Source organism: Leptinotarsa decemlineata, unplaced genomic scaffold (genome assembly GCF_025532065.1).
Source record: "Leptinotarsa decemlineata unplaced genomic scaffold, Ldec_3_MD MMD2_tig00002082_RagTag_RagTag, whole genome shotgun sequence".
NCBI classification, from domain to species: domain Eukaryota; kingdom Metazoa; phylum Arthropoda; class Insecta; order Coleoptera; family Chrysomelidae; genus Leptinotarsa; species Leptinotarsa decemlineata.
Genome location: NW_027412573.1, coordinates 886,874 through 912,991, shown reverse-complemented (window position 1 = coordinate 912,991; position 26,118 = coordinate 886,874). Strand labels below are relative to the sequence as shown.

The 26,118-nt window shown below is 36.0% G+C and overlaps 2 protein-coding genes across 2 annotated transcripts in view; one reads left to right on the top strand and one right to left on the bottom strand.

The window, feature by feature from the left end:
* LOC111513274 (uncharacterized) overlaps window positions 1-26,118 on the top strand; it is a 206,061-nt gene that overhangs the window by 149,607 nt on the left and 30,336 nt on the right. The window contains exon 4 of the mRNA XM_074176782.1: window positions 15,284-15,442. Coding sequence (XP_074032883.1) covers window positions 15,284-15,442 — 159 coding nt within the window. The remainder of the gene's footprint in view (window positions 1-15,283; window positions 15,443-26,118) is intronic.
* On the bottom strand, window positions 18,928-23,005 carry LOC111513271 (uncharacterized). The gene is made up of 2 exons (XM_023169453.2): window positions 22,760-23,005; window positions 18,928-19,279 (listed from the first exon to the last, which is right to left on the bottom strand). The coding sequence occupies exons 1-2, from the start codon at window positions 22,941-22,943 to the stop codon at window positions 19,056-19,058; spliced, it is 408 nt and encodes a 135-aa protein (XP_023025221.2). The 5' UTR covers window positions 22,944-23,005; the 3' UTR covers window positions 18,928-19,055.

The following is a 26,118-nucleotide window of genomic DNA, read 5'->3' as shown; positions in this document are numbered from 1 at the left end:
CCCCCCCCCTAGAGGTAAATGATTCATGCATGATACTTAATAAAAACTTGGATAATTTTTATGGGGCTGCAACAGAACACTGTTTACTTCTGAACTATCAAAAATCAAATGTTCTATTATTTGGACCTAAGTCCAAACGATCTGATATTTTAGAGTACCTAAACATATCAATCAATGGCGTGAATATCGAGTTGGTGGAAGAAACGAAAAATCTTGGAGTCATCCTTGACCACACTCTCAGATTCGAAAAGTAATGAGTGATTTTTTTGCTGGTATATTTTTGACAACACTGTTTTGAGAGATCACGCGTGAATCGTGTCTTCTGTCATTGTCAAACTTTTTCAGTTTGGTCTATAATTTAAGCATGAATCGACTTACGAATGAACAAGGCTTACAAATTATTGAATTTTATTATCAAAATTCATGCATCGTGCACTTCTTCCAATTTATGGGCAGTTTCGTTGGCCTACTGAGGAAGCTATTCAGAAGCTTGTGACTAAATTTCGAACCCAGTTTACATTATTGGACATTAAACCACCAACACACATACGTGAAGTGAGGACCGAAGAAAATATTGCGGCTGTATCCGCCAGTGTTCGTGATCACCGTGAAATGTCGATTCGCCGCCGTTCGCACCAATTGGGCCTCTGTTACTCCACTACGTGGAAAAATTTGCGAAAAGCCTTATAAGATACAGCTGGTGCAAGAATTGAAGCCACATGACCTCCCACAACGTCTAACATTTGGTGAATGAGCGCTGACTTTTTCATCTATTAATTACCGAAAAATCAATTAGGATAATCATCATTTAGCAAACAAAGTCCACATCGAACCGAAAAACTTTAGGTATATAAACAGCTAACCCTTGTCTTTATATTCAGTATCAATTTGCTTCTCCTGAAGATGCTAACCTTGTTAACGAAACGCGTGCCGAGTGCAAAAATATCAGTTTGGTGTTAGGTTAATTGATCTCTAGAAAAAGTTGTCAAAAATCGGTTTGCAAAACCACTCACTACCTCACGTAACCCCACGAACACACGGCACTGATAAAGAAATATTGTGAAACGGACAAAAAATTAGTATTCAGCCAGTCCAGCTAGCTTATTCCTCAACTACATTTGATAGCACGTTTACCAACTATCTGGGCGACTAGGGGCCACAGGCAAGAAATGTTTATGACTGTACTCTTATTTTTATTGCCGTTCCAATTGGAGATGGATAGACTATACATGGACATACTACATTGGTAAAGATGTAACCGTAATATTACTCAATGACACATAAAAACAAGTATACAAGACATCTTGATATAAATATAAAAAATCATAAAGCACAATAAACACTATTAACACTGGAAGTTATCAAATTCCCCTAGGCTATAAAAACAATAAGAAAATATAAAAACAATGGTTCAGTAAAATTTTCTTTAACCAACTTTTGAAAATTCCGTATATGTTACTATTTTTTTATATTATCAGGAAGCCTGTTGAAGTAAGACGCTCCAATCATCAGAGGTAATTTTTTGTAGAAAGTGCGATTCGATTTTTTTTGCTACAAGTCGTTTTTATGCCTTGTGTTGTGGTTGTAGATATGGCTCAGAGATTTTTCCGTTCCGACATTTTTCCAGAGTACCTCCGAACATTCCACGACATTCTAGAATGTTCCCGTTTGTTCTGGAATGTTGTAAAATGCTGTCGAACATTCCCGAATGTTCTTGACAGTGTTCCGGAACTTCTAGAGAGCGAAAATTCCAACTCTTATATCCAAGAAAGCACGCTTTTTGAGTAAAATCGGGAACTAACTTAACGGCTGAGCTGATGTGACAGTATTACAAAAAAACTGTAGGCATAGTGTTTGTTACTAGCTCGAAGCTGGGTTAGATAACTTTTGTAACAGATAAGCATACATCTACCTCAAGACAACAGTAAACGAAAATGAGACCTTAACCTTCAAAATAATTACCAACACATAACAAATGCAACCTTTCTTCATCACGTGTATTGCATCGGTTTGTCAAACTATTTGGTTAGGTGGTTTTTATTTAGCGGTAACTCCTAAGACACAAAATGGACATAGTAAGGTATCCTTAAAAGATAGACATATGCCATTGCAGTCTTTTTTGTAGACCTATAAAAGATGAACAATATAAGGTTAATTATTTTATTGAATCTCAAACAGATCAGACAGTGTTATAGGCTTTAACATCCTCTCGTCATAACTACACTTGTACTGTAAACATTCCTTTATTCTATAATCTATCATGCTATATTGAACACAAACTAATTGATACTTATCTTACAACTTGTCGCTAGCATTGGGGTCAATGCTGCTCCAATCGTTTAAATAAATAATGAGTATATACTCGCATACGATAAATATTCTTACTCGTATAAGGCTGTCTGCGTAATATCGATTGAGGTTATGACTAATCGGTGAATAGCTCAAGAAAAACTGGTTAATAAGATTCTGATCCACCTCAGTGAAAAAACATATTGTTTTCTTACTGTGATTAAAATGATGGATGAACCGTTAAGTTGAGAGATTCTTCGTGTGTGATGAAACGGTTTGGCAGGAATTTCATGCCAGTTGTTAAACCCAAGAGAATCAAACATTATTTTGTTTGTTGAGAATTTTGAGAAAACATTTTTTTAATGGCTGCAGAAGAAATAACCCACTCAAGAACCGTTTCCTAAAATGCATGTATGACCTTAAACATGACAAAAAAATCCAGGAAAACCAAGGAAATACAAAGCACTTACAATTACTTTCAGGTCTATAATAATACTGATAATAATTCATCAACCACTGTTAGTACACTAGATATACAGGCTGATTCACGGTGGATGGCACATTAGACGTTTCTGGTGAACCAGACAACGGATCACTTTGAAAATTTAATGGAGGGCATATTCGGACATTCTCTAGCCAACTAAAATATTTTCGACAATGCGGTGTTGCCGCTTCTATTAGAAAGCAGTAGCAACTTTGATTTTTCAAATGGAACACTCTGTATATAATATTATTTTTGGAATCTCCAACAATTGCCCGACAACTTTTCTTGATATTTCCCTATACCTATCTGTTGCCGTTTTCGAAATAAAAATTAATTTCAATTTTTTTCTTCGAAAATCATGACTTCTAAAAATGCCGATATCTTTTAGTTAAGAAGTACTATGATATCGAAATTTGGTTTGGAGTTAGGTGATACTTGGACACTTCCCACACGTCAGCCTAATCTCCGTTACTTCAATACAGGGTGGTAAAAAAATACAGTTTTTTCGTTTGCTTGAAAAAGTTGCTGAAATTTGATTATTTTAAATGGAACACCCTGTATATTATTGAAAATTCGGAAAGTTGCTGAAATTTGCTTTCTTTCTATGTATATCATACCTATACCTAACTAGTCAAGTTTCGGACTTATGAACATTTATTTGTGAAAATGTCCCTTCAGAATGGTATTTCCATTCGGTATTTGGTAAGCAGGCCATGATTACTATTTGACAGTAGCGTTGTGACATTCTCCTAATAATATCGACATTTTCATCACTTCAGAAGTTGCAAATACCTTCAAAACGATGGAACAAAACTATTCAAACGAAGTTCTTATGAATTTGTTTATTATTTTTGGACAGTGTGACAAAATTATCAGCAGAACATGTAGAAAGTTCAATGAAATGTATCCGAATCTACCGCCAATGAACCTCAAGAAATGTATACGAATTCAGAACAATTTCAATGCATTTGGATCAACTTTAAAAGCACCAAGAAACTTGCCTCGACCCGTAACTTTCGAAGACAACCAGATTAATGTCTTAGCATATTTTCACGCATTTCCCGAGTCATCCATAAGAAGTGCTGAAGAAGATTTGGGTATAAAATATTCATCGGTTCAAAGAATCTTGCGAAGACATAAAATGCATGATTATAAATTCACCAAAATTCAAGCAATGAAGCCTCAAGATCCTCAACAGAGAGTAGAATTTTGTGAAATGTTGTTGACACGCATTCAAGAAGATCCACTTTTTTTAAATAAAATTATTTGGACTGATGAATCGAAATTTTCGAGAGAAGGGATTTTCAATAGAAAAAATCGTCATTATTGGTCCAGTGAAAATCCTCACGTCACAAAAGAAGCCGGATTTCAAGAAAAATTTAGTTTTAATGTCTTCTGCATGTTGATGGACAACAAATTGAGGTACGTGATATACGAGGAGTCATTAACATCCAGAAGCTACCTGAATATTTTGGAGAATACTGTAGACAGTTTCGTGGATAATCTGCCACTCGAAGATTATCGAAACTGTTGGTACCAACTAGACGGAGCTCCTGCACATTGCACAAGAGAAGTGAGCGCAGAACTGGATAGACTATTTGACGATCGGTGGATGAGGCGCTTGGGACCATGGAATTGGCCAGCGAGATCACCCGATCTTAATCCATTAGATTTTTATTTGTGGGGAATGTTTAAAGAAAAAGTTTACAAAATACCCGTGCGTTCGAGAGATGAATTGTTAGAAAGGATTGCCCAAACATTTGAAGATTTGGATCCCAATGAAATCAGATCTGCCACCACGAAAGCAGTCAACACCCGCATTTTAAAGTGCTTGGAAGTGAACGGCCAGCGATTCGAACATATTTTGAAATATTCCACATGATTGTTTTACTTTTTTATAATTATTCATATCAATATTTCCAATTTCAAGTTTCTTGGTGCTTTTTTAAAGTTTATCCAAACATATTGAAATTGTTCTGAATTCGTATAAATTTCTTGAGGTTCATTGCCGGTAGATTCGGATACATTTCATTGAACTTTCTACATGTTCTGCTGATAATTTTGTCACACTGTCCAAAAATAATAAACAAATTCATAAGAACTTCGTTTAAATAGTTTTGTTCCATCGTTTTGAAGGTATTTGCAACTTCTGAAGTGATGAAAATGTCGATATTATTAGGAGAATGTCACAACGCTACTGTCAAATGGTAATCATGGCCTGCTTACCAAATACCGAATGGAAATACCATTCTGAAGGGACATTTTCACAAATAAATGTTCATAAGTCCGAAACTTGACTAGTTAGGTATAGGTATGATATACATAGAAAGAAAGCAAATTTCAGCAGCTTTCCGAATTTTCAATAATATACAGGGTGTTCCATTTAAAATAATCAAATTTCAGCAACTTTTTCAAGCAAAAAAAAACTGTATTTTTTTACCACCCTGTATTGAAGTAACGGAGATTAGGCTGACGTGTGGGAAGTGTCCAAGTATCACCTAACTCCAAACCAAATTTCGATATCATAGTACTTCTTAACTAAAAGATATCGGCATTTATAGAAGTCATGATTTTCGAAAAAAAAAATTGAAATTAATTTTTATTTCGAAAACGGTAACAGATAGGTATAGGGAAATATCAAGAAAAGTTGTCGGGCAATTGTTGGAGATTCCAAAAATAATATTATATACAGAGTGTTCCATTTGAAAAATCAAAGTTGCTACTGCTTTCTAATAGAAGCGGCAACAGCGCATTGTCGAAAATATTTTAGTTGGCTAGAGAATGTCCGAATATGCCCTCCATTAAATTTTCAAAGTGATCCGTTGTCTGGTTCACCAGAAACGTCTAATGTGCCATCCACCGTGAATCAGCCTGTATAGATGGTATATAACAATTTATGATGTTTGCAGACGGTTTGGCGATATATTGAGCAATTTTTAACGAATTTCATGAAGATACAGTCTATTCCGACAGAACTGGCTACTTAATCGTTCCATGATGTGTCGTTCTCACATGGGAGAAATCAAATGTTTCATTTTTATACACTGTGGTATAATTGTTGATTACTTTGAAACTGAAGTGGTAGTCGACATCATTGCTTGCATCTGGTATTTCATTTTAGTTTATTATCGACATCTGAGGATCCTCCGGGAGTACCTTGTAAGGTCTAGTGCATACTGGGGTTTGTTAAACCTCCTCGCATTTCCTTATCCATAATTCTCACTTGAATTTCCTGCGGACATTGGTATATTCAGCTAACGACCTTTTGTATCGATATCATACACCTGTGTTTCTTCCACTTTCAAGGGTTTTCTGGTATGTTTACTGGCTGACTTCGGGACCCAATGAGGTTGCTCCATGTCGAACGTACAAGAAAAAAGTATCAGAGGATCGTGCTATATTTTTGGAACAAGTGAATTATAAATATACTGTCTCTGAAGATGTGATCGAAAGCATATGTACATATGAAACAACTCATTTTTTGTTTATGTGTCGGTGTTTTGGCATGGAGCACCCGAATAGTTGTCATTCGTAGATATTCTAACTTACACTAATCGGACTGCTCCCAATGTCTGTGAAATGCTTCATTTCAAAATCCATCTGGTTCGGGCAAAGTTCCAGGTCTGCTTTATAGGCTTCCCATGTTTTCCGGAGGTTTGCTAAGATATGATAAAGGTATAAGTCCCTTCGATGGGGGACTTGTACCCAATTGCAAGTATAACTTCTCCACGTTTCAAATTCACGAAGGTAGAGTTATTGTCTACGTTTTGCATTGTCAATCTGTAATGAATGATCACCTTTTTCATTGGCGTCAGTGCGTTTCACAAGATCCACATCCTTGGTTTCTGACAGCTGAATCAAAATACCTCTCATAGAAAAGGAGATTTTTCCAGATTCTCCAGCTGGCGTCTTCAAGTCCCGTAAAAATAAATCTGCTCCCAATCTCTCAAAATCCCATTCTGCTTCCCCAAATGGGGAATACCCGATAGATCATAGGGTGGAATCCTAAACGTTGTATGCTGAAAATATCGCGTTTGATTCTTATTTCCTAAAGGATGTTATTCATTTGATTTTCTTGTTATTGATCGAATATAGAATACTTACGGTCATGAAATCTATTTTTGTGCCTACGCCCGCTTTTTGGCACTCTGCCTTCTGAATCGAAATACATTGTAAACATCATACTTGTTGATGTTCAATAATCGACTTTTGGCCCGGTACTGTCAACTGTTGATTCTTCAAGGAGACTTTCAGACTACATGGATTTTAGTAGCGAGTATTTGTCGATATATTTATTACGTTTTACAAAATATAGTGAAATATACATATTCTGTTTCATCATATTCAATTCACGCATGGACATGATGATAATTATGATGGATAGATTTATTTAGTGAATAAATAAATATCTCGCCATCTTTCAAACGAGGGTCTAAATATAACTCCATGTGACGAAAACATGTTGTGGATATTTATCGATACCAAACAAACCAAAAAGTCTAGGCCGTTATATTTATGGACGACAACACCATTACCTAGTTTATCCATGACTGGGTTAATGGCAAGCGCGTCGAGAAGAGTGTTGCCGTTCTGGCGCATCACTTCTTCAGGAAAAGTTTTCAAAAAACAAATGTTTGTATTTCGTGTGCATAAAAAATGTATCTGGGCTTTTCATGATGAGCGTTAATTAGCCGTTTCTGGCAAACTATTCAACGGATCAACCTGAAAATTCCACAGTATGCATAAGTCAATATGACCTACACGCCTAAAATATTTTAGACGAAGCGGCGTTGTCGCTTCTACTATAAAGTAGCGGCTTTTTTGATTTTTCAAATGGAACACCCCGTATATAATATCATATTATGATTCATTATCACTTTTACAACAAATTCATGTACTATTTTCCTATACCTATCTATTACCGTTTAGAAGATATAAATTAATTTCAAACATGAACATGAACTTTTATAAATGGTGATAATCTTGAACTCTCTTGCCCTAAAACGATCAAATTTGAAATGGAGTGGAGTGATACTATCAGGATCTTCACTCCGAGTCATATTTTCAGTTGCCTCATATAGGGTCTTCAAAAAATGCAGATACTTTGATCTCATGGAAAAATGAGTGGAACTCAATTTTTTCAAATGGAACACCCTGTATATTTCAACATTTTTGAGCTCTACATCCAATTTTAGATTACCTTTGTTCAGATAATACTATTTCTATTTTGAACCGTTTTCGAGATAAACTGTTTCAAACGGAAATTGACATGGTTTCCTTGTTCATCACTCATTTTTGTAAAACAGATTTCGTTTGATGTTTCTCAATTAGTCACAGATAATACAATGAAAAGATAATTATCAAAATACTCCTCAACCATCGAATGAAACTTCTCTTCAAACAATAGTTTTATTAACGCTGAAACACGAACTGAAAATAATGAACCCACAAATTAATGAGTTAATTTAATCGTCAGTGTATTTCAGAATATGTTCAAACATATCTCCACCTCTACTTAAACAAACATGTAATCTCTTCAAAAGATTGTCATGTGTAGCGCTTCTGATCAAGTCTGGAGTCAAACTATTAAAAGCAGTTGTAACTCTCGATTTCATATCTTCCATTGTTGTTATTGGAGTAGAGTAAACCATATTTTCAATGAAACCCCACACGAAATAATCTAATGGATTGCCATCAGGTGTTCTAGGAGGCCAACGAAAAGGTCCATTATTACCAATCCATCTGTCTTCGAAGATTTCGGTTAAAACTTCGCTGACTGAATAAGAATTATGGGGTGGAGCACCATCCATTTGGTACCATACACGTTCTCTTCCTGGTCTATTATTTAAAATCATTTGAATTCCATTCCTCAGTAAATCTTCATATTTTAATGCATTCAAATTATCATCATAAAACTCGATATAAAAATTGACTCATTCTTTATGGAACAAAATACATTGAATTGCCATCTTTCTTGAAACCCCTTTGGCGGACAACATGGGGATTTTCTGGCGCCAAATAATGACTATTGTCTATTGAAAACTCCATTTTTTGTGAACTTGCCCTCATCTGTCTATATGATATTGTCAAGGAAATGTTCATCCTCTTAAGTCTTGACAAGTAAACATTCAAAGAATTCCACTCTACGAGGTGAATCAGTCTCTTTCAAATGTTGGACACAGTAGATCTTATAGGGATGCCATTTATGCTTATTAAGAATTCGACAAATTGTCACGTAGGGTATACCTATCTCCCTTTCAGCCTCGTGCAGAGAAGCATTTGGAAATGCATGAAAGTATCCCAAAACTGTTATACCATTGTCTTCATCATCCCAAATCTTCTTACGAATGATTTTTGGACGGAAGGTTACATTCAACCTACAGCTTTTTAGTAATCGATTTATCACATTATTATTCGGCTTCGGAAGTTGAGGATATCTTTCATGAAATACTCGGCATGTTCTACTTGCACTCACCATAAATTATTAATACATTCAAGAAATCTTCATTAATGTAACCTAATCTTGACATTATTCTATTATAATTGGTAGCTATCACAATCAGTCAAAACCACCAACGAAAGTATGACGTTAAATAATTGGTTTATTTATTTTTCCAAAGCACACCATTAAAAATATTAATATGTACTGTTGTACGTTAGAGACCAATACCTCAATGTATACAAATTGTAATTTTTTCTAAGGCAGGTACATACCAATTTCGAATTGACTGATCTGAGACAGTTAAAAAACTGGATCAAAAAGAAATATTACTAAGTATAAGAAAATGTTGAATATCCAAAATAAGTGATGAATTCAAAAAAACGAGCAAGAACACCACATCAGTTTCCGTTTGAAACAGTTTATCTCGAAAACGGTTCAAAATAGAAATAGTATTATCTGAACAAAGTTAATCTAAAATTGGATGTAGCGCTCAAAAATGTTGAAATATACAGGGTATTCCATTTGAAAAAATTGAGTTCCACTCATTTTTTTCATGAGATCAAAGTATCTGTATTTTTTGAAGACCCTGTATGAGCCAAATGAATATATGACTCGGAGTGAAGATCCTCATAGTATCAATCCACTCCATTTCAAATTTGATCGTTTTAGTGCAAGAGAGTTCAAGATTATCAGCATTTATAAAAGTTCATGTTTGGTAAAAAAAAATATCGAAATTAATTTATATCTTCTAAACGGTAATAGATAGGTATAGGGAAATACTATATGAATTTAGTGACAAAGTGATAATGAATCATAATATGATATTATATACGGGGTGTTCCATTCGAAAAATCAAAGAAGCCGCTACTTTATAGTAGAAGCGACAACGCCGCTTCGTCTGAAATATTCCAGGCGTGTAGGTCATATTGATTTATGCATACTGTGAAATTTTCAGGTTGATACGTTAAATAGTTTGTCAGAAACGGCTAATTGACGCTCATCATGAAAAGCCCTGTATTGTTGATCAGATATATCTAATATTTGATTAACATCGAAAGGAGATAGCTAAACGCGAATCGTCAACAATTCCTTAGATTTTGAAATAAACTGATATTGTTTCAATATCATTTGACATTTGAATGTTGTTGCAGTGAAATTTCTACGGTAAAAGTCTGTTATACTGGACGAATAGTTATTTTAACAATCAATAAACTGCCTACTGAGAACTTTGAAAAAACATCAAGTTTATTTTTCGTTAAAGTAAGCCCCCTCACTTGTATGGACTATCCAAAATCCACAAGAGGGGCGTTCCGCTCAGACTGATCATTAGCTCCAAAGATTCAGCTACTCAAAACTTTGCCAGATTTTCACCGCCAATAGCACAACCATTACAAGGAAAAACTTCATTTTTTGTGAAGAATTCGAAGCAGAGGCTAAATCAACTAGTCAGTTTCGACGTGGAAAGCCTTTACACCAACGTTCTTGTCGAAGAAGCACTTTGAATCGTACAGAGGAAACTATCCGAAGACGGGGACCTGGAAGATAGAACGGAATCACCTATAGAAGTAATTATGGAATTACTAGGATGCTGTGTACGAAACTGCCATATCCAACTGAAGGACGAATTCTTATGAGGGACTGCCAATGGGATCGTCACTTTCACCAGTTATAGCCAACATATATATGGAGTGGTGCGAAACTCCTTGTGGAGCTCTTGCTGTCTTCGAGCTAAAGCCTGTTCTACCATCACTCTGGAGTAACCATTCCGTTGAAGGTCGTTTTTGATGATGCCTAGTTCCCTTTCGAGACCTTCCTTTGTATTACAGAGCCCGAAGGCACCGTCTTGTAGAGTCTTGATGATTTCTCTCTTAGTCGATTGATGGTGGTTGGATTTTTTCTTCAGATACTGTCCTGTGTGAGTGGGTTTTCGATATACAGATGTTTCCCACTTAGTGTCAGTCCTCTTCACCAATACGTCTGAGAAAGGCAATTCGTTGTGGACTTCCTTTTCTATTGTGAAACTCTCACCATTGAAAAGCCCACAAGAAGCCCCCAGTCTGTTTGAGATACGTTGACGACACCTTCATAATATGGAACCATGGAAATACAAAACTAGATACCTTCCTGAAGTGACGAGTCATCCTGATTTTATCCAGGTTTGGAGACCAGCTCCCCTACCCTTTTGGCTGATTATTGGCCTTGAGAGGGATCAATGGGTACACAACTGATAAATGACGGCATGAAGTCCTTAGACATCAGTGCCGCCCTTCACGGGATACCCCTACCTGGCTGGGGTGGGATGGATGAATTATTCATCCGTTAACGGGGGAAATGAGGGCCTCATTCGACAGAGTGTTGGGGCCTTCTATATCGGGAGGGGTCCTCTACAGCATAATCTGTGGCTTCCCTAACTAACGGGTACCTTCCTGAAGTGCCTACATCAACAGCATAAGTGGGAAACATCTGTATACCGAAAACCAAGTCACACGGGACAGTATCTGAATCTACAAAATACATAACTTCTCCTGAATATTTTCGGTGTCACCTTGTTTGCGGTGATGTTTTTAAAAAAGCAGTTACCTAACTGAAATCGCTGAATTTCCAACCAAACAAAAACGTGACTTGAGCTAGCAAACCTGTTAAACCCTCTTCTGTTTCCGACCTCTCACTATTCTCAACGTTTACAATTCATTTCAGAGCAAACCATTTGTAGTTGACAACACGCAAAGTGCAACGATCTGATCCATCTCCATTTAGTCGCTGTAACCTAGATTTTCCGCACTGCGGCTTCGACTTTTCAATAAAAATTGTATTTTGTTTACGATCGAATCCGTCGAATTCATTACTTTTGTTTTGTCCTTATTCGAATATTTCAAGTCGGTGTCGACGTGGGATTCGAAACCGCAGTATATTCAGTTGTTTGTCCTGGTGTTGATGCGCTTTCAAGTGATATGAAGTGAGTAATCAGTATTAAGTATTTTGAAAGCGTTGTTTATTCGTTGGCCTGAACCACTAATCACGGTTTTGATAAAAATGAATTTCCCCTTTCGTCTTTGGCTCCTTTTTTTTAACAAGCTATATAGTATGCTCTTTGGTATAGGTCCGTCATCGTTATTCATTATATTATTGTGTTTACTTATTTCTACACTCTCATAGGCATCTAGTTGCCTATTGTTGCTAACTTGTCTAACTAATCTTAATGAACTGAAGTCTATGGAATGGTTTTGTTGCAAAATATGATGGGCGACTGCTGATTTTTCAGGTCTTCCATATTTTAAGTGTGCTGTGTGTTCCTTATATCTTACTTTAATAGATATTTTTGTCTCTCCATAATTTTTTGCATCGCAGTCCTTACATTCAATTTCGTAAATTCTAGACTTTTCCGAATTCTCGACTTTGTCTTTTGGACTTCCCATAAGGCTCCTAGTGTATGATTTGCTTTAAAAACCACCTTCGTACCTAGTTCCTTGAAAATCTTTCCAAAGTTCCTGGTATATTGGTGGTATGGAACTGAGATGTATTTATCTTGGTTTTTGTCCTTTCTGAAAGTCGGGATTTCGTTCATTCTTAACCTAAACTTCTTCTTCCTTATTATGTCATCTATAATACCCCTCGAGAAACCGTTAGTGGCTGCTATTTCCTGTATTGTACGTCTTTCTTTTGTGAACCTATCTTGTGTTAGAGGGAAAGTCAAAAGACGATGCACTAAAAAATTCAACCCAGCACGTTTGTGCTGTCCACAGTGATGTGAACTGTCACTGTATAACATACGGTATAAAGTTTGGGGTGGTATAGCAGACACTTTCTTGAGACATCACAAAAAAGGATTTCAAAGATCATACTCCGCAAAAACTATAGATACCTAACCAAAACATTATTCACAGAAGCAAAAGCTCTGGATCCCTGTCAACTTTAGCACTAGTGGCTTAATTGCCTGTTTGAACTCCCGCTTGCTGCTCTTTGCATGTGTGTTGGCTCAAGTTGTGGACTTGTGAGGAAATTCAGCTACAGAATTCTGCACTCTAATCGAATGACATCCTAACGAAAGCTTTGTCTATAGGCAGAACTCACCCACCATATACCCCAAACCTGTTTTTAGATACACTGTCAGTTTTTCCTGCTAACATCCTGTGTAGTCAATTGAAAGTGCTTCATTTCAGTGCATTATTAACATGCCAAAAACGATCTTGATACCATAAAAAGATAACGGAAGGAAATACTTGTATGGAAAAATATGCAATCGGATAATCATGGCCAACATTTCTGAAGTGTAGGTATTCATGTAGTTAGTCCCGCGTGCTTCAAAATAATGATTACATCACTTTATTAATGAGATTTTGATAAACTATGTAATTGGTATTCAAAGCAATACTTCAATCACTTTCTCATCAATAAAAATTCCCCTTGGAAAGGTATTATTTCATTTTTAATCAGCTCTCTCGTGTGTCGGGAGCTCTCTGCATTTTGAACTTTTGGTTGCCAAAACTTGAACTGAAAATATAGCGGCTGATAATTCTTGTATAATTTAAGAATAGTATCAGATTTAAACGCAGTCCCAATGACTTGAAGATTTTTTCATGGAGCTTTGCGAATCACTAATTTCAAACAAAAGTCAAAGGGCCACAGATCGGTTGAACTAACTGACCGTTCTATCTGGCGAGGACATTGGTCTGACTTTCAGACAGCAATTAGATGACCGTAGACTCAACATGTCACATGTCTCTTGGTCTGGCCTACATAAAGTGTCACCATTGAAGTGCGCACCATATGGGAACCTTTTTTGTCGAAAAGTTTCAATGAAGTTCAACTTCGGCACTTGTTTGTGCTTTAAATTTAACTTAAAATGATGCTGCCAATTGCGACCCACTGACATTCAGTGTTTGTCAAATTCAACTTTTTTTTATGAAAAAAATTGAAAAAGTGCATTTCTAGATCGAATTTAACAAAAAGTTACTTGAAAAAGTTGTGTCTATGGCAATTTTATGTCCATATGCCAAATTTTATACAACTAGGATAAAGATAACGTTTTGCTTATTTTTGACAGATATCCCCTTTATTTTAAAAAACAAGTTCGGTTAATTGTCATCAATTCATGTATACATAACAAACTCATCATGGAGTTTAACTTTTCTTATACTGTTTTACTTATACGGACATTTTTAGAGAGAAATTAAAGACGTGCTATAAAAATTTTAACATGACTGGTCCAAAGTTTCAATAATGCAAAACATAACATAACATAACATAATGCAAAAAAATTTTCGAATTGCTTATAAACAATGTATTTGTTTGTAATAAATTTATTAACAATAGCTGTGAAAAATTAAAAAAAAAATTATTGATTAGTTTTTAGCCATGAGACATTGAAACAATAAAAAATTAGAAAAAAAAGTTTGTAAAGTATTTTTTATAAAATTATAATTATCAACTGTCAATAAAAAAATAGAAAATATTTTTTTTTATTTTGGCAACGGTAATCTATTTTTTTGCCGATTAAGGATAACTTCACCAAAGGAAAAAAGTGCCTGGGTTTTAGTTTAATAATCATGGGGATTTTTATATTAACTTTCAACAGTTTGCGACGTATTGAGTGATTGCAGTAAAGTGAGTTAGTCGACTATGCAGTATTGTTTCAGATATGTGGTGGTTGTGGTTGATAAATGTTTTCAACTGTTATAAATTTAGTGTGAAAAATTGTAGAGTTTTGGTCCCATGAACGCAACAAATTTTTCATTTTGAGTCGGCATCGTGGAACCTTTAGAATGAATATGGGGGTGTTACTGAGAAATAGCATAATTATTGTTTATATCATCACATTATCATGCCAATTTCTTTGGAGCAAAAAGTTTTTTTGTTGAAGGTTCATATCAATTTTTGATAAATACTTCTAATCGGCCTTGATATTGATTAAATCGTAAATCAACTCGTTTCGAGACTCTGTTGTTTCTTCAGCTTCTACCCATGAAATGAAAATCACTGCAACTGTGGAAATATTCTTATATCTCTTGATGATTTTATGTTGTAAGTATTCTCAAAAGTTGATCTTACAAATTTTCCGTTTCTTACAGAGCCGAACGGGAAAAAGTACGCGTGACATTTTTCCAGCAATCGAAACCTCTCGAAGTCGACCTACCGGATGAACCGATTTTCACAGAAACGGATTTCATGATGGCATCTCCAGTTATGATGAACGAAACGAATCACGTCATCTACAACAGGACGGAGAGGTAAGAAACTATCATGTGTTCTCTCCTTCAGACAAACATTATTTTCGATTTTGGAAAAGTATATTGGACAAACACGACCAATACATGTTTCAAAGAACACATAGTATGGTTTATTTTTTAAAAGTGTTTTGGCACAGTCAAATAAATTGGAATTTTGATGAATTTGTTGTTAACTACGTGATAACAGGAACAATTCAAATCGACTTCTTGTATCTAACAACACATTACAAATATACTACAACTTTTGTTTGAGATATTGAAAAAATGTTTTTTCAATATTATTTGCAAAATTATGTTTCGACTCGAGCGTCATTGAGACATATTAGGTTGCAAAGCTTAGATGATGAGAAGAAAGAAATGTTACATAATATATACCTTTTCGTCGGTGGGGAAAGCGGCTATAGATTTTTGAATGTATAAAAAAATACTGTTGCATGGACATACTCGAGCGTGTCAAATATTGATAGTATCAATGTCCTACGTAATTTTAATAATGTTGTTATGTTAATCTGATCTTTTGCATGATGTGGGTGGTTGTACGTAAGGGTGGAAAGAAAAAAATTTAATCGAGCGCGTCAGATTTTCTAAAGGGGTGTTAAGTGCAACAAAAAAAAGCTCTCGTTCAATAATCTGACGATTTCGATCTGACGCAAACTCGCGGCCATTATTATAATGTTCAAAAAAAATCAATTATAAGACGTGTTGTCTTATAATCTGACGATTATCTAGAGGGATTCGCTCAATCTGGCAAAAACAATATTTTTTTTTTAATTTTGTTTTCAATTCATTGAACTTAATGAATTAAAAAGCTCAGGAAATAGCATGCAAATAAATAAATGTATGTTTTTTGAGTAGAATACTTGTATTTATAAGAAAATAATTTTTTTTAAATGCTAAAAAAAAATTAATTTTTTATAATCAATCGACTAATTAATGAAGAAAAGAGAAATGAAACTTTCTATGTTTTTTACCACTTTCATTTGTAACTAACGTATAAGTTTGAAAATGTTTGTAACGTTAGTTACAAATAAAAGTGGTAAAAAAACAGAAAGTTTAATTTCTCTTTTCTTCATTATGATTTCTTACCACATAGTAACGGCTACATCCATCAATTGATTGATTAATTAATAATCATCTTCATCTTCATCACGAACGAGTCTCTGTGATCAGCTGTGATGGCGTCATGGCAACAAAATTCAGAGTGGGGACGGAGTGAGAGAGTAATAGATAGAGAAACAGTGAATAGAGAATAGAGGAATGGAAACTCGGAGAGGGAAATATAGGTATTACACAGCTGCACACATTTAACTTTCTCGACGAATTTTTGTTATTTTGGCTTGCGGAAATCGTCAGATTATATATTTTTCGTTATCCTTGAATTATTTCCCTCAAAATAAAAAAAAAATTAGCTACGCTCGAGAATGTCAAAATGACGTTATTTTTTTACAACGTTGCTGCCCTCCCCTTTCTTTACGTCACTCTCAAATTGTCAGATTACTGGAATATACACTTTTTAGCAGGTAATTAACTCACCCTACCTTAATCTGACGTGCTCGAGAATTTCTGATTATCAATTTTTTTACATATCTGATCCTTTATCCCTCACAGGCCTTATATATGGGGCTCATATTTGGTGGAGGTACCCGAGTACAAGATATCCCCCTGTATATTAATCTGCCCTGTATATTAATAGTGTGTCCACTAGTCCCATATTGTGGAGGTGTTTTCTTAGTTGACAGTGACCAGTTAGAAATCCTACTGTTAAGCGTCGATTTTTCCTGGTCATCGCCAGATATTTCTTCGGCGCCAGCTTCTCAGGATCGCCCAGGGTGATCCTTTGATTCCATCCCATTTTTTTAGGGATTGAGCATGGGTGTGCCGTTTGGCTAGTTCCGCAATCGTCCAGTGTTTGGAAGCAGTTATTGTTTCAGAGTCGATTAAATGAAGACTTCACTTTAGATTTTTTGTTCTTTCACAACGAAAGCCTTGTCATCGTGGTGTAAAATCAATGAGTTTTCTTTCCACATATCTTTCCACTTCACTCTCACTTTTATCGACTTTGACGAGCTTTTTTCGGTTTCGGCTCAGCTGGAAGACGCTATTCCGGAGCCTGTTCACTAGTTTGCATATCAAATTCGTAAATCAATGTCTCATCATCAGTTACAATGCGTTTCATAAATGTGGCGAATCGACTCGTTTCAACATGTCTTCAGCGACCTCTACGCGATTGAGTTTTGCAGAAAATAGAAGTCTTTCGGCACTAGTAGATCGGCAACGCGTTCCCTACCTAAAAATCGTTTCAAATAGTACGTTGAGGCGTATAAACTTCAACAGCTACCTTGAACGATGATTCTCAGTAGTAGATGAACAAACTTGTTCCTGGACCACTTAGGAGTGGGGAAAACGTCATCGAAATCGACGCTGGATGGAACGAGTATCGTAGCGATTTAAGCGTGGAACTCCGCCCCTCGGCCCCCTTGGTACTCCACCTAACCTATCAGCTCCCTTAGTACTCCGCCCTCGGCCCCCTTGGGATTCCGCATCAGCGCTCAGGCTCCCTTGTCACGTGATTTTAATTAAAAAAAGTTTATAGTTATGAGATTCGAACCCACGACGTCCGCGCGGTAGACATTGTCCTTAGCCTCTACACCAACGTAAGATATTGAAAGTAACTGCGAATGTTGGGTATTTACAGCGTTAGTTTTGTCGGGACCGAAATTGACTCATTCATTATACTTGACAGCATTTTTTTTTTGATTTCCGTAGAATGTAGTCGTCATTATCTTAGGAAAATATACTTAGATTTGGGAAATAATTAATATTTCATGTAAAGATGTGTATGTGTGTGTAAGAGCGAGAGACCATTTCCTTTATTTTAGCGATGGTAAGTCCAGTTGAGGATGTTGATGGCCGACCGGATCGGGGCAAATCTCCCACCGCATCTCAACCGCTTTAAGATGCACTGTACCACTCAAACGCGCGTATTTTCGATATAGTAGATTCACCGCCTGCCAATTGGCAATTGCAGAGACTAGCGACTATAAAAACGTCTGCATGTATTTGCATTCATTCAAGTTTGTTCTCATTAGTCTCCTTTGGAGTCACTGGGAACACGTCTAGCTCATTGGCACGTGCCAATGATCCCATCAACATCGATTCGGCTTTGCCAACTCGTCTTGCCAATTGGCAAACATCGTCATCGTGTGAACGAGCCTTTATACAACATGTTCTACGCTTCGGCACATGAAACTCCTTTTGCAGCGATATTGCAGACAAATTTTTTGTTCGATATTTTCATTCATTGTTAAAATCGCAAAACGCGTTTGAGGTTAATTAACAAATTGGGTACTGACAAAGTAAATGACGAATGGCGGACAGTTGTGCCAATTTAGCCTCAGAAATAATTTCGAAAATTCTTCGACGCGGGCTTTTTGAACGATCGATTCCCACCATTCGACGGAATGTTTACCACCGCCATGAAGACAATTTTCTTATAAGATAATATGTCTATATCTTTATTAAAACATCTCACTTGAGCTACATCAACTAAAAAAAACTTCTTTGAAATAAACTGTAACGTAAAAAACACACTTAGACTAGTTGCCAGTGGCTTTCAAAGATTCTCCGTTGAAATCTCCAATGAATTTTGCCGGGCAACTCTTTTTGAAATACCAAAGATGTCCTTTTCCGAATCATTACTGGTGTAGAATAAATCCTCCTCGAAATCCTGTTCATTGGTTTTTCTTGTAGTGTTCGGTTCTTCAATAATGACACTGCCGTCGTCTATACCGATATACAGATACGTGTCGGATCTGATGAAAAATACTTCTTTATTTACTGAAAAAAAGAATATATTGTCTGAGTTTCAATCGAGGATGATTATTCCCAAACAACCTAGTGTGATGAAAATAAAAGTAATAAATTATTTTGTTCAGTTTGGAAAGAAAAATCCTGTACTCGTAGTCGTCCTATACACCATTTGAAATATCACTCAAATATCCAGCCAATTGAATCAATAGTTTTGAGTTATTCAGCTTTTTACATTTTCAAAAAAAAATGTGTGGCAAAGAAAGGTTTCGGCTTTGTCACATAGCCTAACCTGTTTGTTTGAAGGTGATCGACAATATTTCATGATGAATTCCATTAGTTCGGACTTCCATTGTCTGATATTATACAGCGTGACTCACGGTCGATGGTAGGTTAGACGTTTCTGGAAAACGCAAAGCATGATTTTTCTGAAAATTTCACCTCTCACATTTCCTTACCTGTTCTATCGATCTTGAATATTTTCAGCATTGCGGCGTTGCCACTTCTATCAAAAAGTCCTAGCAATTATATTTTTTTAAATACCCCGTATATTAATACATTTTTGGAATTGCTCTAGTATTTTAATACTTTTTTGTTAATAATGTCCTATACCTATCACTATCTGTTTTCGAGATAAAAAATAAATTGTGCTAAATATGGTCCAAAACATAGCCTTAATTGAAATTAAGTACATCAGTACTCTCAATTCATGAAATTCATGAATTATTTTGATGATAATTTGGACAAACTCTAACTATTCAAATAACACCAAGAAATCGACTCCATATCATACAGGGATACAGGGCGTGCTTAAATTACTATTATTTCCATTGTGCATAAAAGTTGTCGAAAGTTCATTTTTTCAAATGAAACCCCCTGTATATTACTCGATAAATTGAAGTGAGTGGGGATTATTGCAAAACGAGCGTCAGCAAGTGGAGCAAACTCACGAGCAAAATGAAATCACTTTCAACAAATGTATCATACAATTTTTTTTGTATAACGTTACTGCTGATAATAAAAAAAAATATAGGGTCCATGGGTTTTGAACACACGATCTTTGGATTACAAGGGCATATATTACAACTACATACGCCAACTCACGTTTTTTTAAGGAGGATTATGGGTTAGTCATGAAGGACTTTCTACAGTTGGACTGAATACTACTTCGTCATCGTCAGTAACTTCACAGGGATTTAATATTAACAATAGCACGAACTGCATGTGTGAACTTTTCTAAATGATTTTTTGGTAGGTGTTCTGATTGAAGTGTTTCTATCAAAGAAATGTTCAATAACAGTTGTACAAAAAATAATTTTTAAAGAATTTGATTTCTAGGTAGCCGTGGAAATATCAAGCTTATGACAGTTTGGTGACTTTTATAAATAATTGATAAATGGTTATTGACGGTGTTTCAAAAAATCGCCAAAAATGAATGCAAATATTGATTATTCAAACGAAGTTCTTATGAAATTATTTTTTATACACGGACAGTGTGATCAAATCATTGCCAGAACTTATAGAAAATTCAACCAAATGTATCCTGAATTAACACCAATGAACGAGAGGAAGTTTGTAAGATTACAAAATAATTTCTCTCATCTTGTGTAAAGAATTTGTTCTTCAGTTGGAAATAACAGTTTCGTACACATCATCCTAGTATTTCCATAATCAGTTCTATGGTTCTATCTTTCAGGTCCTCGTCTTGGGATAGCTTCCTCTGTATGATTTTTTTATGCCCAATATAATTGTTATTTTCAGCTATTCATGTTAATTCTTCTCTTTTAGTTCTTTCAGGGATCTCAAATCATTTTATATAATATCAGACAATGGAAGTCCGAACTAATGAAATTCAGAACCTAACCTAACCTAACAAAAGACAGTAACGGACAAGCAACTTTTGTAAAAATAGTATTAAATGAAAATCCGATAATAATTCTTCCAAAGCATTTGTAGTTGCATTTCCCACTTCTTTTTTGAAAGAAACATAGCTTGTTGATGGATTCTTGAAATGATTGAGTACTTTTTTGTTTTGCCTGAAACTTCAAACATTTGCATAGCTCAGATACCTCCTATGCTGCATCATTTCAAATGTCTTTTTCATCTAAGTGCTCTGTCAAAAAAATAAGGTGAATGTTTATGAGCGTGAGCATCGCTCAGGAATTATTGAATGACGTCAGCATCGATCGAGATTTGCTTGAAAGGGTCATAACTGGCGAAGAATCATGAATATATGGTTATAACATCGAAAACAATCCAGTCCAACCGTCCCAATGGAAGAGCCCAGAAGAGAAAACACCAAAAAAGCTTGACAAATTCTGTCAAATGTCAAGGTTTTGTTCACTGGAGGTCGTAAACATGATCGTATGGTCAATAAGGAGTATTATCTTAGATAAACAAACAACATCGTAATCATGCCTCAGCCACTATATTTACCAGATTTGCCGCCCTGCGACTTTTTTCAGCTCCCACGATTGAAGAGACCCATGAAAGGACGCCGTTTTGCGACGATTAAGAAGATAAAAACTAAATCACTGAGAAAGCTCGAAGCCATACCAAAAAGTGCATATCAGAACTGCTTGGAAGATTGGAAGAAACGCTGGCACGCTGTATTATATCTAAGGGGGGCTACTTTGGAGGGGACAAAATAGAAATTGGTGCATAAATAAATATTTTTTAGAAAAAAATCCCATTTACGGATTGGAAGAAGTGGATATTCAATTTTTGTTTGCCACCCTGTATGAACAATTCGATTGGAATGCTGAAACAACTTCTACTAAAAAGTATAGGAACTTTTTGTAGGGAATTTTATATCAAACAAAAAACTCTTCTTGAAGTACTATCGATTTGGAGGTATAGAAAAAATCTTCACTGTTTAGCAGGTTTTCTTCACAATAAAAAAGGTCTTGTAAAACATTCAGCGGGCTGCAATTTTTTCAGTGTATTTTTCTCTATAATGTACAAGACGGACAAAAGTTTGATTTGAAGTATAAGCTTCATCCATATCACTTTATCAAATAACCTATCGTGTCTATAACCTTAAAATTTGCAATAATTTATTCAATTTCATTCATTTTTTTATATTGAATAACTGAATCTGGGGTAAGTTATTCACAGACAGGGTTAGATTATATATGAACTTCTCAGTTCACTCTTTATTAAACTTAAGCAGATTCTTATTCAGATTGTGACCATTTGAAAACCCAGAGAAACATTAAGAAATAGATAATATGTGTTTTTTTATACTTGCGCTGGCATATTGTTGTTTTGAAGCCAGCGATATTCATTTTTTCGGCTCCACATTCATTTCAATAGATATAATAATATGAACCACCTTTAGAACGAGCCATTAAAATTCTCACTGGTTTTACTACACTATTCTAAGTAAAAAATCGAAAGCAACCAAGTTTTACTCATATAATTCCCAAAGCATGTCGGTGAAGAGCACAACGATAATTATCCACATGAATATTGGCCTTCTTGTCCGCAATTTAAGAAAATATCACTTACCTGCATCATTCTCCATTGCCATAGTTCTGCACAACACGATATTCAGACTGATGTCCACGTTGAATAAAACCCCCCTGAACCATTCCCCATGAATTGATTTCACGATCACGTCTTTACCTATGATGGCATTAAGAAAGTCATATCTTCTAGCCATCGTCGTCAAAACTACACTTCCACTGTCCATGTTTGTTGAACAGTCTAAACTTCTGGAATGGAGACAGGTTTTTTTGGCGAGATTCCTGCAGGGTTGCCAACATTTACGTCATGCGGTACATTGTTGTGGAGTTGCAGGGTTAGTTGGTTGGTTCTTATTTACGGAACATATTTGTCTATGCACTTCGGTACTGAAATAAGTCGTTTTTTTTGTTGGTGGTTTGACTGAACGTAGCAACGTTTGAGAATTAACCCTTGTTTCTGTATTCTGTGATATGATTTTAGCACTGTAATGTTTTAATTATACAGTGCGGAGGTGAATAATTCCCCTCTTATTAACTTTCAAACGGGGCAAGATATCAGAATCGGACATTTTCGTGAAAAGAAATAATGTTCAGTACTTTTTGGCAACACTGCTATGAAGAATATGGAGAAATCTTAACAAATTTCAGCATCTTTTCTCAAGAAAAACGTTGTAACTAAGAAGTGACAATCTTGGCCGCTATTTTATATTCATGGCTCATTTTACGAGAAAAGCGGCTATTTTAGAAATGTTTACCTAGTGAGAGAAGGGCAGCCTGAGTTTCTTAGGGTAAACTTGAACATTAATGGGTTTTAAATATAGAAGCGTAAACAGCGTTTTATACACAACATAAATTCTTGTTCCAAACTGTTATTGAAATGCATTCCTGTGTATTGCATAATTCAAAAGGAATTCCAATCAGAGTGATTGTTTTGCAAGTGCATAGGTATAGTTTTCATGGTGATAGTTATTGAGTTTTGAAAATGAATTATTGGAAAAATAACCTAACTTGGGATGTATAAAATGAATTTAAAAGTCAAAAGCAAGTGAACAGGTTGATAAGTGAAAGTTAATAAGTAGTAATATACTTACTACTCGGGCCTAACACATAGATGGCGCTTTTTCAGTTATTACTAACCTTGCCAGGAAAATTTTTGAAAAACAGGGTACTCAATAGATGATTTCAAACTAATTGTGTTTCATCTGAATAAACATTAATATAGTGTTGTAGTTTGTCTAGAGCTTCAATCTCTTTCAAATAGATGAGGAAGGATAGAGAAACAACAGTGTAGAGCAATAGTAAAACATTACATAAATGAATTTGATGAAATAATGCTCCAAGTTACAGTACCAATCTCCTTTTTCCAGTTTTGACCATTTCATCAATCACTTCGTCACTGTTGAATGGAGCTGAATAATGAATTGACAGTAGAGCAAGCCCATTTAATCGTTCATTACTCATAGAATTCCTCAGATAGCTTGATTCCTTAACATTAAACAAACAAAAAGAACACTAATCCCGTCACTACAAAGTATGAATCAGCTGACGACGCGACAGAAGTCACTACCTCAACTACACACAAGTAATGAGTAATTTTTTTGCTGATATCTTTTTGGCAACACTGTTTTTGACAGATCACGCGTGAATCGTGTCCTGTGTCATTGCCAAACTTGTTCAGTTTGGTCTATAATTTAACCATGAATCGACTTACGAATGAACAACGCTTGCAAATTATTGAATTTTATTAGCAAAATTCATGCTCGGTGAAGAAAGTGCATCGTGCACTTCTTCCAATTTATGGGGCAGTTTAGGCGGCCAATTAAGGGAGCTATTCGAAAGCTTTTGAGTGAATTTCGAACCCAGTTTACATTACTGGACATTGAACCACCAACACGCATACGTAGAGTGAGGACCAAAGACATTTTTGCGGCTGTATCCGCAAGTGTTCGTGATGATCGTGAAATGTCGATTCGCCGCTGTTCGCAGCAATTGCGTCTCTGTTACTCCACTACGTGGAAAATTTTGCAAAAGGATGTGGGTGTAAAACCTTATAAGATACAGCTGGTGCAAGAATTGAAGCCACACGACCTCCCATAACGTCTAACATTTCATGAATGGGCGCTGGCATAGTTGGAGGAAGATCCATAGTGTGTTCAGCGACGAGGCTCATTTCTGGTTGAATGGATACGTTAACAAGCAAAATTGGCGCATCTGGAATGAAGACCAGCCACAAGCATTGCAAAAGCTACCGTTGCATCCCGAAAAAGTCACTGTTTGGTGTGGATTATGGGTCGGTAGCATCATATGCCACACGGCACGCGAAACAACGGCCCAATTAAGAGCGGCCTTCGGTGAACAGTTTATCTCACGTTTGGGGCCGCCTAGATCGTGTGATTTAACGCATTTGGATTATTTCTTGTGGAGTCATGTTGAGGTTCATGTCTACAGGCATAAACCAGCAACGACTGATGCTCTGGAAGCCAATATTGAAGCATTTGTACGTGAAATACCGGTCGATATGTTAGAGAGAGTGTGTCAAAATTGGACCTTGCGTATGAGCCATCTAAAACGGAGCCGCGGACAACATTTGCATGAAATCATCTTCAAACATTAAATTATATTTATCGTTCTATAGACTCCAATGAAGATTTCATAAATTTTTTCAAATTTTTTGTGTTGTTTCGAAAATCATCTTTAAAAAATCTTCAGCTATAATCGTAATCGCGGGCCTGACGGGTGGAACATTGGATATGTGCCTCCACTAGCGGCTGGCGTGCGAACTAGACTTACTGTGACAGTCAAAATTCGGCCAGCTATGCAAACACCGTCATGACACTACCCGAGCCGAGTTCAAACGCATCGTTTGATAATTTATGATTTAAACAAAAGGACGAGCCAACAATGGTATGATAATTTAATGTTTTTAGACAAGAGTAGTGATTTTTCTTGCTTTCACCTCCTCCATTCTTGATTTATTTTTCAATATGTCTTAAAATTTCGGGAAGGGGGTTCCAGACTTCCCTTCGCTACGCCTCTGTCATCGACTATTTTGGGAAGGGAAATGCCATCATAGTGGTTATTATATAGCGTTATTGAAGCGTTCGAAGGACTATGACAAAGAAAAATCATCAAGACATTGCACCGTATCACGAATCAATCAAAACGGTATGAATGGAACTTCAAATTGCCCTCACATCCACCGTATTCGCCTGATTTGGCTCCCAGCGATTACTGGCTGTTCGCAGATCCCCAAAAAATACTCACTGATAAGAAATTTCCCTCGAATGGGAAGATTTTTGCTGGAACTGAAGCATATTTTGAGACACAAGATGACAACAAGATACAACTACAACAGTGCTATGGAAATGTTGGAATGATTGTGTAGCTCTCGATGGCGGTTAT

Coding starts and splice junctions, on each gene's coding strand:
- LOC111513271 (XM_023169453.2), bottom strand. CDS start 22,943: ATGGACAGTGGAAGTGTAGTTTTGACGACGATGGCTAGAAGATATGAC. Junction 19,280..22,759: donor GGCAATGGAGAATGATGCAG/GTAAGTGATATT, acceptor TCTTTTTTTCAG/TAAATAAAGAAGTATTTTTC.